This window comes from Motacilla alba, chromosome 3 (genome assembly GCF_015832195.1).
Source record: "Motacilla alba alba isolate MOTALB_02 chromosome 3, Motacilla_alba_V1.0_pri, whole genome shotgun sequence".
Taxonomy (NCBI): Eukaryota; Metazoa; Chordata; class Aves; order Passeriformes; family Motacillidae; genus Motacilla; species Motacilla alba.
In genome coordinates, this window is record NC_052018.1 from 77,994,394 (window position 1) to 78,011,114 (window position 16,721).

At 36.3% G+C, this 16,721-nt stretch overlaps 1 protein-coding gene across 5 annotated transcripts in view; it reads right to left on the reverse strand.

Annotated features, from left to right (window-relative positions):
- BIRC6 (baculoviral IAP repeat containing 6) overlaps nucleotides 1–16,721 on the reverse strand; it is a 176,180-nt gene that overhangs the window by 58,671 nt on the left and 100,788 nt on the right. For all 5 annotated transcript variants that reach the window (XM_038133271.1, XM_038133269.1, XM_038133270.1 and 2 more), the window contains 5 exons: nucleotides 15,653–15,782; nucleotides 12,129–12,260; nucleotides 9,652–9,819; nucleotides 6,405–6,578; nucleotides 1,946–2,142 (listed from right to left, as the gene is read on the reverse strand). In XM_038133271.1, the coding sequence (XP_037989199.1) occupies nucleotides 1,946–2,142; nucleotides 6,405–6,578; nucleotides 9,652–9,819; nucleotides 12,129–12,260; nucleotides 15,653–15,782 (801 nt within the window). The remainder of the gene's footprint in view (nucleotides 1–1,945; nucleotides 2,143–6,404; nucleotides 6,579–9,651; nucleotides 9,820–12,128; nucleotides 12,261–15,652; nucleotides 15,783–16,721) is intronic.

Below are 16,721 nucleotides of genomic sequence, written 5' to 3' on the forward strand. Positions count from 1 at the left end.
TACAAGCAAGCAAACATATTCTGGCAACCTAAAATCCTCTGTTAAAGTGTGCTGCTTACACACAGAGGTGTAAGAGACACAAATTACTCTGAGGAATCCTTACAAGGATTTATTTATGTACTATACTGTTAAGTAAGAAATGGACCTTTATTTTTAACATGAAACACTGTGACCATAAGTATTTAAGTCTTAATTACATACTGCAAAAAGATGTCTTGAAAAATTAAGAATAACTTCAGGTATCTTAGCAGTTTTGTAGCAACTCGTGAGCCTTTTGAACTTTTGATCGATTTGGCAGGCTTTATTACTATTATACTCTAACAGAACAGTCTGTTTTATGACCAGAGGACAGTGCAGCCAAGCACTACGACGGGAATCAGAGTTTAAGGGGGTAGTAGCTGTACAGTGCCCCAAGACACAATCAAACAATTTAAATGAAGTTATGACACTGAGGACCCTCTCATAATTAAACATCACAGAGGTTTCAGGCTTTCATGCTATTCAGAGAAAGTGATTCGATCATATTTAGAATTTTAGTACCTATTACCAGACTGATCTAAACTGGAAAAGATGAATATGAAAAGCCTTTACAAAAATTATCCAGAATACCAAATTCCTAATTTAAAGTCAAAGCCATGCTTTACTGCATTTATTCCAATTATGTTCACATTTCTCCAGTGACTTGGAGAAAGATAAAAGTAAAATTAAAGAATTAAGGGTCTGGAGAAATCATCAGTCTTCACTCTGAACAGTCTATTTGGTATTACTGTATTTAATTTTTTTATGGTTTGCAGAATTCTTATTCAGTATTTGAATCTGAACATATATCTCAAGTTAAGAAATTGTGAAAAGACAGTAACTTCCCAGCACTGTAGAAAAAGAAGGAAAAAAGGAATGAAATTTCTCATGGTCATAAGTTATCTTTCATGTCTTGCAGAATTCCATATATCTGTTCTCTTCAATACAGAGCACACATTATCCCTCTTGGAATTCATAATACAGTAACTGTTTATATAAACACTTCTCCTGTTTATGTAAATACTTTTCCTTAACTTGTAATTTTTGAACTGCATTGGTACTAGACCTCTAAGGCCTTTGTAGAACTATTTACAAAGTATGCATATTAATTATCCAGTCTTGCTACAGGGTTCCTATGGTTGCCATAATTTTACAGTCAAGATACTAAATAATGTACCCTTAATTCATACCCTTGGTATGATACCCTTAATTCATTATTAATTCAGTTTCAAAGGAAACAAATATAATTTCCTGTTAGGAGTATCAGTCAAAAACTTAAAAAATATAGTCCAATAGAATCTGAATAATTCACAGGTTATTTTTTCCTTTTTAAGCAGTATGTACTTAAAACAGCAGCCAAAGGAATAATTCCACACTAATGCCACTACTTACACTTCTGAAATGTCTATCAGTGCATCCAGAGGAATTCTATATATAAGTATACAAATAATATCTCTTGTTTCTTAATATGAATATAATTAAGATGATACTATTATTTACAAGAATAAAATTACATCATCTGCTTTCAGAATTGAATTTCACTTAACCATAAAAATATCTATGAGGGTACACTTGCATGAACAATTAAGTGATAAGCAAGTATGCCTTTATAGTATATCAGTAACTTTATTTTACTGCACCCTCCAAGATATTTTAAGTTAACAGAAGCAGCTTGCCTTGGTCCCACAAGGCCTCAGCTACTCAGGCAGTCTGTGACATGGACAGGGAAGCACACATACAACTGGACAGAGCTGCGCAGTTATCCACTTGCCTATTTTAAAGTAACTTCCCCAAATAACTGGAAGTTAAACTGAACTATAGGGAAAGACAAGGAAAATACTGTCCCCAGACAAGGACAATACTGTCCTCAAACAAACAAACAAAATATTCTCAGCACGTTTTCTGACACTTATTTTTTTCTACTCACTTGTTGAATTACGTCAGGATAAAGCATAGGGAGTCTCTCTGCAATAAGAGCCAATCCACCCATGCCAGCAAAAACTTGCAGTGGAGACTGAATGGGACAGGTTTCAAGAAGTGATTCGTCTAGAACTGCATCCATACACTCATCCCCAGGACTGATGGCTTCATCTTCAGGGCAAGGTCCCAGTAAATCTGCATGGTCTACAAAAACATAAACATAAAAGCAATACACATCATCAACACTGTGTTTATTTCTTCGTCCTCATTTAAAAGTGGTTTTCAAAAGTACTGGTTCCTTCTCAAGCAAAGACTTCAGCCAAGAACCTGAAATGAATACAAGAATAACAAAAGAAAAGAAATGTGTTAGTGGTACCTTCTCGGGTTTCTGTGGTTGAGATGACCCCCGAGGTATTACAAAGTCTTTTTTCCCAGCCTCGTGACCGAAGAAGAAGCCGAGATTCGTTGGTTCTGCTTTTCAAGGTTATTTATTTTTCCTTATCTATAACATTCTTTCTCTGACCTGCTGAGATCTGTCTGCAAAGTCGGTTTGTGGCACACTGACTGCCCTTGGGGTGGTGTTAACTTTTTATACTAAGAACTACGTGTACTTTATTTACAATAATTTTCCAATACCTATCACCTATGTTAGACAGTCTGTCTCTACTCTAAACCAATCGAAAACTGTCACCATCACAGCAGAAGATGGAGGACAAGAAGAAGGAGAAGGAGGACAGGACATGTCCAGATTCCTCCATCTTGCTTCTTGAACCCCCATTCTAAAACCCCAAAATTCTACTTTTTCACCCTGTGACAAATTAACTATCATTCTACTCACACTCTTGTGGCTTGTAAACCTTCAAACAAAGCTGGTAGTTTTTTCCATGGACTAAAACTGAAGGCACAGGTGTTTTTGACTCCGTGCCAAGGTCTCTGAGCCTCTTGCCAGGGTCTTGAATCACCCAGGGCAGCCAGAGGAATGTCCTGGGTCCTGACAGTACCTTCTGCCAATGACAGCAGATCCGTGTCAAACTCAGCATTATTTATACACGGCTACATGTTAATTATTAGAATTTCATGTTTTATTAGAATTTGATCTATGCCTTCAAGACTTCGCTAATTTTGGAGTTATGACACTTTTTAACACTCTTTCATCTAGAAGTTAAGTGTAGGTTCGTTATTCTCCAGTAAAGAGTTTATAGCTGAAGAAATGAATGATAACCTTAACCTGTTTTGCTTTTCACATCTCCTCTCTGTGAGGTGCAAAAGCCATGAGATTTAATTATATTCTTCCACATGAAAAAATATCATTATCTGGATTTCTAACTTTCTACTAGCCTCCATCCTCCCAGTTTATGACTAAGCACCCTAGTATCTTATACAACAGACAAAAAAATGAACATTCTATGCACTTACACACACACAAGTATATACAGAATAGACAAAACCCTGCCACAATTCCTTATTGCCAAACATCAGCCCTCTGTGCTAATTGCCACAGGCAAACTTCAGTGAATATTCTGTATATTTAATCCAAAAATCTGTTTTGCAGTTTATATTTTCAAGCAATGTAATGCAGGGGTCCTCCAAGTCTTCACAGTACAGCCACATAAAAAGGCAGGAGAGATCAAGTGGTCTCAGTATCTCTTCACTGTGAACAGTCTGACACTCATCATAATCCTCAGTTATACTCCAAATATATAGCACACATGCTATTATTTATTACATACTTGTAAAAACACAGAAGCACATTAATGAATAACTTGTGCAGCTACCAAAACAAATTTTTTATGAAAAAACTTTTAAACAGCAGACACTGTATCTTCTAACAGATAATTCATCTTTTAACACTGTTTCTTCCTAATTTGAAAGGGAACAGGAAACAGCAGGTCTTTCCCCATCCTAATTCTCAACTTTAAAACACGCAAGAAGCACTGTGTTACAAGGACATCACCGATACGCTGTGGGAAGATCACACTGCTTTGGAATAATATGATCAAAGTGTAAGATTTAATAAGCTTAAATCAGGGACATGTAGGACTATGTACATCAATTCATCTACTTCAAACACAAAGACTATGGAAAGTCTGTCTGTGTGAAGAAGTCTTTCACAGACAGACTAAGAAAAGGTCACAGATACCTTCAAAGCAGGATAATCCCTGTAAGCAAATGTCCAATTGTAACACTTTCAGTACATACAGCTTTGATGTCTACTGTTCTAAAGGACACAGGCAGAAACCTCTGTGGAAGTGCTCCTTTTCCCCACAGTGTGTGAGGGTGTCACAAACTTGCTGGTATCAGCAAGGAACCGCCTTCCATCAGACATGTGGAGGATTCCACTTCACTAGGCTGAACATGATTTGCAATTCAATTGCTTGCAGTGGCATGAATTGATCGGACTACAAGAAATGTTAGATATCCTTCGTAATGATGGTTTTAAAAGATTTTGACCAAAACCCTCACCCCTCTGTATTGCAGTGTAAAAAGCTGTAAGTCTTCCCAAAGGAAGAAAAAAAGAAAATGGAAACACAGAGCACGGAAAACTGCTTCTCTGCAAAAGACACTTGAAAAGTAAGTTCTCAGTGAGTAAAGCTATAGGCAGATCCTTTCATTATTAGTGCAAACACAGTATCGTCTTCAAAAATCACTCAAGGAGTTACACTTAAGTATGCTTCTCAAGTCCTTGCTTTAGTTAATTTTCTTATAATCCAATTGAAACCATTTCACCTCCATGAGTATTTTCCAAGTTTTCAGTGAAGGCATGCACTTCAGCTGTGGAAAACTGCTGATCTCAAAAAAGGCATTGAAGCACACAGAAAAAAAGTGTTAATAAATGACACTCTTCCTCAAGTAGTAGTAAGTGTAGCACTAGAGACACCATGCAAACCTATAAAATCTATCCAGCATGTCAAAAATCTATCCAGGTGTCAAAAAACCTGCAGTCTACTTTAAGTAGCAAGTAAAAGAGCACTGATATGTAAGAATGACTTCTCTGGATATTACAAACCAGTCAAGAAAAAGCAGTACTTCTGACCTTCATTATTGGTGAGTGGTGACTGTGAATATAACTAATATAATATTACTAATAACTAATAATATTATTAGTTATATAATATTACTAATATACTACAATAATATAATAGTATACATAGTATATAATAGCAATTACTATAATAGTAATATAGTAATATTACTATAATATTATTAATAACTATATTACTATAACTAATATAATATATAATTACAATTATATTATATTATTAGTAATATAATATAATATAAACTAATATTTTGCTGTTTAGCACCACAAATCAATGGATTTGTAATCACAAGCTCAAATTTTCAAAAGTATTTCTCTCAAGTTTAAACAAAAAAGTGCCCAGTAACTTAACAGAAGTTCAGAGGACCTTTATGTCTTCACACAACTTTACTACTAAATTGAGCCTTCTCTAATGATTTGAGTTTTATTCAATTAGTAAAATATTTACTGTATGTTTAGAATTTTAATAAAAAACATAAGTAAACCAAAGAATTATTTGAAAAATATATGTCTCTTAATAGTGTGAGAGATATGTGTATCCAGACACTGCATAGAGTCATGAAATGCTTATTTCATACCAGATATGAAGAAAACTATAATTGTTTTTCAACACTTCTGTTTCTTATCTTTTCTAGAAACAGACTATCAAGTGAACAGGTTTTAAAAGAAGTCCCTGTCTGAAAAGAACTGAATGATTAATTTTGGAATTCCATGCTGTGTCAGCAAGCTGATGATCAGCAGATCACAATTAGCTTAATTTCAAAGTCCCATTTCTCTAAGTCTTGCCTAAAGGAATGATATAAAAATATTTCAGAACAGACTCCTGGGATAGATCTCCTCCCTTCTCCTTTCCCCAGCAAGTTGATAGCAAGCAATTGGCAGAAGCATTATCAAGAAATATATCATATTAGAAAATGTTAAATGTTTTTAAAAGCTGGAGTTGTAAGACCTGCTTAGATGGCTTGAGAGAAATTCCCATTTTCAAAGCAGCATTTGGTACCTAAGATACTCAATAAAAAATGTCACAGGCTTTTCCAACTCATATGGTTTCAAACAGCTTCTGTATAACTAAATCCGCCCTGGTTACCAGCACAAACACTTACTTACTAGAGAGAACTGATATACATGTCAAGAAATAAAATATACAGTATCTATACAATCACAATTGTATCACATACAATATTACAATGAAAAAAGAAAAGTGAAACCAGAGCAACCATATTGGAGCATCTTATAAATAAAATTTAGGCAGACAATGAATAAGTACTTTATCACAAAATTTATGTCTTGTCTGGAAAAGAATAGCTCAGGAAAATCATCCAAGAAAATACAAAAACCACTATTTCTCATCAAGAAAATCGAAACAATTTTTGTCCAAAAAAAACCATTTTTAAAAGGAGTATATCAAAAAAGTAACAACACTCACCTTTTTCTGTGTGAAGACGTTTAAATGAGTCTGTTTTTGATAAGCTTGGATCCGAGATTACTTTGGAACCAAGTTTAACTGTCAAATCTATGGATCGGTATCCTTGAGGGAGTTTGCGGTCATAGAGCAGAGTCAGAAGCTGGGCAAGTGTCATTTCAGCTGGTAATGGCTGACCTAGACAACAAAGGCATCAAGTCAGAGAAGAAAATTCTGACTGTGTTATTTTAACATACATATCCAGGTGCTGTTCATTACTTGCACCACAGAAGCCAAGCAGACTAAATATCATCTGGCTCCGAACTAAGGCCTTAATTTTACCATTTGTTCTCTTGGGAAAAGGGGCCCCATCAGTTTGGAACCAATAATCCAGAAGATCTATGCCAACATTCCCTAAGACAGCTCTGTGCTGAGAGCACAAGCTCTTGGCATATATAACAAATGGCTAAGGCTGCAATTTGATGTGCATTTTAAGTGGGTACTGGCTGTCCCCTGCTATTAAACACCACCCATGCATCACCCTTGAGTTGTGGGAGCATAGAGGTGTGTGTAACCGGAAGGTAAAACAGGTGGTATTGAAAAGGTGCAAACAAAGAAACTTGCAATTATTTTTCAGGCCTGCTAATCTCAAGCCTAGCTCATGACTCCTGCGTCAGGACAGCAGAAGACAGCAGAAAATAATAAAAAGGGCACTGCCGGGACTACTTTTCTCCACAGCAATGTAGACTTGAAATGCACATGCAATATAGTCCAAACTGATTACCTTAATTCAGATTTCGGCTACTTTGTTGATTGCAAATATGTTCTTCCCTGAAATTACAAGCTAATCTGAAGGCAGAAAAATTTTGTCTGAAAACAAGTAGATTTACACATTAAATATTTTAGAGTTGGATCATATAATAGCATGTCCATTTCACCTTGACTGTACTTAATCAAGTAAAACAACATCTAAGAGTTCCTTAGTAACAAACTGTTTCTTCTTTTGAAGATTATGTCTTAAGAAAAACAAAAATTAAAAATGCCTTGCCATTGTACAAGGTAATAACTGTCTGCTGTGCAAGATATGACCAGATCACAAATACAGTTTACATGACCATCACGAGACAGTCAACCTTTACCAGCTACATAGTGAAAATAGGCACTGGGTTTTGATCTGATCTCCAAAACAGCAATATCATAGATTATCCTGAACTGGAAGAGACACACAAGGATCAAAACCCAACTCTTGGCCCTACATAGGACAGCGCCAAGAGTTACACCATGTGCCTGAGAGTATTTTCCAAGTGCTTCTTGAACTGTCAGGCTTGGTGCTGTGACCACTTCCCTGGGGAATCTGATCCAGTGCCCAACCATCCTCTGGGGGAAGATCCTTTTTCTAATATCCAACCTAAACTTCCCCTGACACAAACTCAGGCCATTCCCTTGGGTTTTGTCACTGGTTACCAGTCACCGGAAAAGAGATCAGTGTCTGCCCCTTCTCCTTCCCTCATGAGGAAGTTGTGGACCGCAACGAGGTCTCCCCTAAGTCTCCTCTTCTCCAGGCTGAAAAAGTGACCTCAGCCATCCCTCATGTGGCTTCCCTTCAAGGCCTTTAACTCTCTTCATTGCCCTCTTCTGAAGTATCTTTAATAGTTTTAAGTCCTTATAATGTGTCACCCAAAAGTGCCGCCAGCAGTTGACGTGAGGCTGCCCCAGAGCACAGCAGAGTGGGATGTTCCCCTCCCTTGCCTGGCTGGCGATGCTGTGCCTGATCTGCCCACCCTCAGAAGAGCCTGTAACCATCCGTCATGGCACACCAATCCCTGGACTCATCCCATCAGGTTTTGCTCATTGTCCTGGGTTGATGATATGATGCTTTTATCCCCAGTGGTCTTGTTCTGTTTATGCTGAATAATAAGTTTTGCACCTTTAAGACTTGTTCCAGAAAGCGAAGGGGGAGAGAAGCAGCGCGCAGTTTGTTTTCAGACACTGCACTCACTCCTCCACATTCCTGCTCCTGGACTGTGTTGTCTGCAGATGGACAGACAGCAGGACAGAGCTCTCCTTTGTTTTAGCTAGTTTTAGCTAGCTGAGGCAAAGAAGTTCCCTGGACTGTGTTTTTTTTTTTTTTTTCCTCCCTTTTTTTTGGACCTGTTTAAACCTGCTCTGGACCAAACACTCAGCAGAGCACCAGCAGCTCGCACCTGTGGCCCAGCGGGCCGGGCCTGGGCCAGCATTACCAGCGCCAGAGGGACTGATAAGAGACTGAGTGAGCTCAGCTGCAGCCCGGGGAGGGCACTTTTCTGAGTTGGTCATCTCTTTTGGAGCAGCAAGAGGTTTTATAGTTTAATACTGTTTAGGTTTTATTGTTTAATAAACAGTTTTTTCCACTTTTCTCCACTTTTCTCCAAGGAGGTATTTTTTTCCTGAACTGGTTGGGGGAGGGGCCAATTGGATCTGCTTTTCTAGAGGAATCCCCTTTGGGGATTCTCTCCCAAATTTGCCCTGAACCAGGACACTCATCAATTTTAGATATTTTAATCCAAGTATATGATCCTGCTAATAATTGCCAGAGGGTAGCCTCAAAGCTGGTAATTGGATAGTAAGTCTCAAATGTAGGGATTTTTGGGTGAAAATTACTTTGATCAGAAGTTAACCACTTAATTTCATTAGCTGGATCCAGACAAGAAGCTGTTCTGCATAATAATGAAGTGTTTCACCCATGTTTCAGTCTTTTATTCCTGATCTAAGTCACTACAATTTCTTCCCGAACAAGAGAGATTGCCAATCTTGCTATTCCATATCTGATATACACGGAACATGACCAACTACTTAGGACATGCTGTGTTTTTAAAACACAAATGTTATGGAATTCAAGAATATTCCTGAACTGGCAAATCACCCTCTCAGAGTAATGCAAGATGGTTGCCCACTTAGAACCAGAAGTAATAGGGCACTGGTACCAGTTCAGTTCTTCCTTGCATGTGAAAGAAAACCAACATCACCTTTCAAACCCACCTTGCTTTCATTTGTGAGTGGAAGTGTTTTGAGAGTATTTTTAGGAACAAGGTACTAAACTTCAAGGGAGAACAACATAATTGCCATTTTTTCTGAGCAGCTATGATGCTACAATGATTTCCAGTTGAAAGCTGTTTACCAGCTCCACACTTCCAAGATGCTAATGCCCATTACCATTGCAACAACTTCCCGATCACGTATCAGCCACTGAAAAGACCATAATTTTGATATTTAGAATGTATTGCTCAGTTACCTGGTAGTAGTTTATGGTACAGATGAAAGACTGGAACACTAATGGTCTTGCTGGAAGATTCTCCTCCTGAGGAAGAAGTACCAACTTTATCTGCCATCACTCTTCCTCGCCTTGACGGTGGACGTGGAGGGGTGGAAGAAACAGCTCTTTTTGACTGAGACTTCAGACCTAGTTCAGAAGTAAAACATTTTAAGTTGTTCTAATATTTAATACCTTCAGTTTGCCAAGATACAACATACTCAAAGCCTTCAATGATAGAAAAATGTAAGAACTTTACCTCACTGGCTAATTAAATACCAGAATAATGTTTCTGTAGAAAACATATTTGTATATAATACCAATATTTTTAGCTAAAATGCTGTGCATTCTCCTAAACCCGGAACATAAACCAAACCATAACTAGATGATACCATGCATAAAAAAAGAAAAAGCTATTCTGATTTTGCTCTCATTGAAGAGTGTCTCACAATGGGTCCTACAGCAAAACGTTTTTAGGCTGTCTTTTCACCTGAAAGGAAGAAAGGCTAAATTTTCCAAATTGACAGATATTTCAGCACAGATTATAGAAAATAACCCCCTGTCTGGCATACAAAGGTGACATTAGCTGCAGTACTGACAGTACCACATGTGATGAAAGGTGTCTTTATATGTGCTTTCCAAGTTCCCTGGCCCCAAAACATTTGAAGTAAGCACTACATGAAAATTAGGAGGTAGAACAGCTACATGAAATCTTACTGTTATTACACAGCAAGACTGCCTTTTCTTATGACAGTTTAAGGTGACTTAAGATACAGCAAAATTATACTGCAATCATGTACCCTTCTGCGCAGGTGACAGAGGTAAAAAGCCAGCAGGTCAAGAGACAAACACAGACAATTGCTAACTTATCATTGTCCAAGAGCTGCCACAAAACTAACAACATCCACACTTCAAATGCTGTAATACACTCTGGTTTCAGCTGATCGTTAGAAGCAGCTCTAATGTACAACACATTGTCCAATAATCTCAGTACACTAAACTAGCTTGCCTCAGGAAGATCAGGCTGCAAATACCATCTTCTCCCGCTATTAATTTTACCCATAGGTAAAAAGTTAAATACTTTTAACTTCTTGAGATTCTGAGGACATTACGAAACCCCCAGCATATATGAAAAATTAATTACAAAAGAAGAAAATATTTGACAAACAGGCAGTAAAAACAAATCCAAATTAAATAAGTTTACAATTAAACTCTTACTAAATTGGAGAAAATTGGAAACATCGGAAAAAACCTCAAATCTGCTTCTTTTTAATACAGAATGGGCTATATCAGGCAGTAGGATGAGCGATGCAACTGGAATGACATGGCTGACTGTGCTATGCCCTATCTTGAAGCTTGGCATAATATTTTTGTTTCTTTCTAGATTTTTTGTGTTTTAACCCTTTGCTTGGATCTATTAATATTTCAGATACTACTAAAACATGTTTAACTTGTTTAAGCGGCACCTACTGTAAAAATTTTGTCAGGTAAAGATGCTGGCTGTAACTAACATAGCTATGTTGTTTTAAATGTACACCAAGTTCAGTGAAACCACTGCCCTGCTCAACTTTTGTGTTAAGTTATATTTACATCTAAAAACCTGAAATAAAAAGCTCAAGAAATATCGGTGCCTAAAGTCAAAAGAAATCAGCATCTCTGCTTTATGCTTCATGAAGTGTGAATGAACTCAAGGTACCTCAATAATGGCAGAAAGCTAGATAGGAAGGGAGTAGTTTCAAGATCATTAATCAACTTCAAACTGAAAGACTAATGACTTCTACAGCTATCATCTGAACTGTAACATTTGTGTGCCACTGCAAAATGACTATGTTCAATCTATATGCTCCAATAAAAAGTTTGCGTTTTTGTAAGGAAAAGGGCTTACATGAAAGGCTTCAGAAGGTTCGACTCAATAGTTCTTATAAACTGAATGCTTTGAAAGAAACTCCAATATTAGTTGTTTCCAGGTGGAATAACATGGGTTTACACCAAAATCTCCACTTAACAGTTTTTAGCAGAGCACCATTAGCTGTTATGCAAAATATGTGGATATCTTTTACTTCCAAAGCATATTTTCGGAAGAGAGGTGACCAAACTCTATTGCACCAGCTACTGCAAAAAGCAGAAGCAATAATACTCTCCAAGCTCCAGGGGTGTCTTTAAAAAATTCTGTAAAATACCCTACCAACAGCATCCACAAAGACATTACTGACACATATATTTAGGTGTACATAGATTTGACAAATTTGTCAAAGTATAATCTGCTAGAGGCAGCTGTTTCACCAGGAATTAATCTTTGTTGCCTAACAGTCAGTTACATTACAACTGTAGTACCAGGTGCTACAATCTTTCTAACCATCACTAGTAATAAAGTTAATTATTGGTAGATATTTTCTTCCCCCAACACACTTTTAACACCAGAAAGATCCATTTTATAAAGATAGAAGAAAAAAACATACCAGAAGCAACAACAACGCTGTAATTGTCCTGAAATCCATTTTCTGCTTTAACTTTTTCTTTCTCCTCATAGTTCTTCTTTTCTTTATCTTCCTTTTGTTCATTAATTAGCTTAGCTGTAATACTGGGTGTATCTATATGGGGATGGAGGGGATGAGGACAAAGAAAAAAAAGAAAGAAAAGCATTTCAAGATACTAAGTTGATTTTATTAGTTTCTAAGCTGTTAACAAGGCTATTCTCAACTACTGTAGCGTTTCAGAGCTCCAACACAGGCAGCAACAGTCTTGTCAATACCTATAAATTAAGGTATTATAGTAATTCTGTCCCCTTTTTGCCCCACAACTGTTCTCTGACAATTTAAATCTGTAACAGTTTAAAGCCAATACTTGATGAGTCAAGTGTTTTCACATTAAAAAAATGACTAAACCACTGCAATCAACAAAAAACGAGATTAAGCAAGAAATCCCTATCCAAACCCAAACCTAATGAACCAAAAAACTCATAAAAAATCTTGACAAAACAACAACAGCAAAAAAATCCAACAAAAAAAGAAATCCCAAAACTTTTTTTTTAAAGACAGCTACAGACTTATTTAAACAGGCTCTTGTATTTGGGTCTGGGTATCTCTTGTTACATACTAATCCAATTTCAGAACTGGTAAATTCTCTTCCTTTGAAATTGGAAGATGCCTAAAGTATATTACACAACCAAATCTTGAGCTGTTTGTTTAAGAGAACATTAGATTACTGCAGTTCAACTATTTCAGTTCAATCACTAGTGTAGATCACAACTATCAGTACATTATTAAATCTAATCTAACTTATTAAATCACTGATGATTGGTGACAATGGACAATTTCATACCCTGTATAGTACAACACTGGCATCAAAATGGCCAAGGAATTCTCTAATTGCTTCTGAGTATAACCTGTTTCCACATAGCAACAGCAGTTTTAAGTTACAACCAGACTCAAGACCTAGAAGTACCATGCAGCTACCTTTAACTGTGTGTCACCAGAAGGTGAGGTGCTGAAAGGGACATGATTTGGCTGCTTGGAAATGGATTAGGATTTGTGCCTGAAGACATTAGTTATGTCTGTATTAGACAGCACTGGAGACTAAAAAAAAGATACAGAGTGTGAAACTACTGCCACTTAGGACTCAACATTCACACACAGACTCTCTATGTATAGATCTGTGTGTATAATTACAAACACATACGTGTGTGTATATATACACACACACAAATGTATCTATCTATGAGACTGTATGTTCTTGGCTTTTAAAAAATTCTATCATTATTATTAGTAGTAGTAGTAGTACTATTATTATTATTAAATTTCTGAGTTGCTGTAGTTTTGTCCCATGGACTCAATGTTCACTTAGGGCTGGGGAATTTAAAGGTCATTAATAAAATTATTAAAGAAGGTTAAGCAATGGTATTTTAACTACTCAGGTGAAATCCAGATTTGTTGTTCAGTTCTTCTGACTCCAGCAGTAACTCAAGACTAAGGTGCATGAAATACAAAACAACTGGTACTGATCCAGGCAATTCTATCTGCTGTGTACTGTACATTTTCTTCCTGTGGTGAAGGGAATGCAAGCAGCAGATCTATCAATGATCTTAGGACCCCTTTCTCCCCCTCGCTTTTTTTTTAAAGCTGAGAAAAAAGTACAAAATGAATATGGGTCTTGTGATTTATTCATGCAGAAAGTATGAAATGGTTAATTTGAGACATGAACAGTAGTAAAGAAAAAAGAAGTTAACCCGAGGGACAGATTCTGACACAGGATCTTCATTATTTCCTACTGCTGTAGTGGTGACAGCCTTTTCTTTATTTCCTACCCTAGTCTACCCCTTCTCTCTCTCTCTCTCTCTCACCCCAAACACACAGCTTGCTCCTCTTGTATTCAGCCCTTCTTTACTCTGTCCTAACCATGAACTTCATAAAATGCCATACAAGAACCACTAAGCCAAGGCATAATAATGCAGCAGCAAACCCTAAAGTTATGGTGCCCTACAAAGTCAGCACTTGACCATTTTCAATTTCAGACAGGACAGTTTACCACATCATCACATTCTCCTCTCCAGACCTTATTAGCACTGGCTATCAAGCTGACACCAATACATCACCAAGGCAGCTACTCAGTACAGTTTATGTCACTGTTCAACAACTGATCCCTACTTCATCTGAAGTGACCATCCCACCCCTTACAGCAATGAGATCCTTGTGCAGTTTATGGTCAGAAAAACCTTAATCACATTTCACACATGATTCTCTGGACAGTAAATAAATTTAGAATTCTATCAGAAATCGTAAACTATTGCTTGATAAATAAGATACAAGCATGTAGCTAGGAATGGATAGTTTTCTATTAAAATCTTGTCCTGTCTAGTATTCTGCCAAATAACATTTTAGTACTCCTATCAGCTTGTTAGGTAACATTTATTGCCCCAACAAATTTGTAAATGTAAAAATTTTCCATAAATATACAAAAGCAATAGTTGCTTTTAACTCCAGGATGACCTGTCGCATAAATTAAAAGTTGATCTACCCTGAGTTCCAAAGAAGTACACATTTAAATAAACCTATATACAGGAGCATACATACCTAGTCAGATGAACAGGCAACTAAGAGCACACCCTTCAGTGCACATCTCCCATATGGCAAAAACATACTTGCTCTAACAATCTTCGGCTTTTCTTAGGTATTTATTGAGAACCACATTTTAAGAGTAAAGAGGAAGTCCTGGATTTGTTTATTTTTTTAAACTAGACATGTATAAAACTGATATTTCATTTAACCTGTCCAAACAATTTTTGCTCTATTTATTACTAGAGGAGAATCAACTTGCATTTTGCCTGGTTTTACCTAGAGAACTCTGGCATTCTACTTGTTAACTAAATTAAAAAAAATTATTAACCCTAACTTTTAACATATATTTCTGTTTCCTGAAGTATTAAGTAACCACTAAAATTAAAGGTGGGATTCATTTTAACATTCAGATGTCTACCATTTAGGTGTCAAAATCCATATTATGGTCTGTGAAAGCCTGATCAACACAGTTCCCTACAGAGAGGTTCATCTCTCAGTGTATATTCAAGCAGATTAACTGAAAGTACTAAAATTTAAAAAACAGGAAAATAAAATAATGCCATAACATTATCCTCTCACTGTGCATAATTTTAAAATTAATATCTAAAACTAAATGATACTTTTTATTTTTCATGTAGTAAGCAAATGCAAATATAAATATAGCAGACAAATGTATAACCACAGAAACTACATGGAGCCCTTATCAAGGTCCTTTTCACAGGACATATGTCTCCACCTTGATATGCATCACTAAGTTCCAGGATATTTAACTGACAAAATTTGGGGAAATTGAATGAAAAGATGAAAGAATGTGTTTTAAAGACTGATATTGGCAGTATCATTTGTATGGCCAAACAAACAATGTAAGATTTTTTTTAAACTGCATTTAAAAAAAAGCAAAACAAAACCATGAATTGTTGCAAACTTGCCTGACACACGATCAAGAACCTCTGCTAGAGTTGTTGAGACAGGCAAGTGAAGAGTACGAAATTTGTGTCCAGCTCCGTACATTGGATGTTGAATTACATGACTAGTAGCATTAATTCTACCTTTGTACAGCTGAAAGGAAAAAACAGTCAACATTAATTATGACTTTAACACTGAGAAATAAGTTAAATCACTATGTTCTTATAAAGCCACATCAGCCAGATAAAGCTAAATTCTTAGTATGCTAAGAAAGAAAACTAATATATCCTTCAACTTTAGAGGTACACAGGAAAAATACATCAAACTAGGACATGTTTAGCTTTTAACTCCAAATAATTTGTTTTGAAAGCCTACAACATTTTTAGGACCAGAAACAGTTTGATATCATCTTTGCTTTAAAAAACCCAATCATTTTACAAAGCTGCAATATAAGAGAAAAATCTCATGCTTGAAACTTGCAATTGTTTATGAAACAAAAACTTAACTTTGAAACAAAATATCAAAAAACAACAATGTATTTTGCCCAGAGAAAGATGATGTTTCTCTGCTCCTCTGACTTGAGGAGGAAGTTTATTCTAGACTTAATATCTACTTTTTGTTATTATGACAGGTAACTAAGTCACTATTAGTTAAAACATTGCTAATATTTTACCATAATGTATTTTAGACAGCCCTGAAGACCTGTTTATTCATATGAACTTACAGGACCAACTTATTGTTGTGCAATGCAATTAAAAAATTGTATTTCCTGACCACCAGAACTGATCTTCTAAAAAACAAAAAAAGGTAAGACCTTGTAAGATAAATATGGGGAACCAATCTTTGAAAGGTTATGTTGTTGGATATTCTAGAAGTATATCCTGTATATTCACATTATTTTTAAGGTTTCTCGTTGCATCTTAATAGGAGGAATTGTCTCAGTAAGAACACAATTTCCCAGTGTTTTTAATAAAAGAAACTGAACCATGACAACTTCAAGAGATTTTTTCTGCTTTTACATATCTAGTAACAGCTTTCTGTAAAAATCTGTTGTATGTAAAACAATTAACAGAAAACTGATGTTACCTTCAC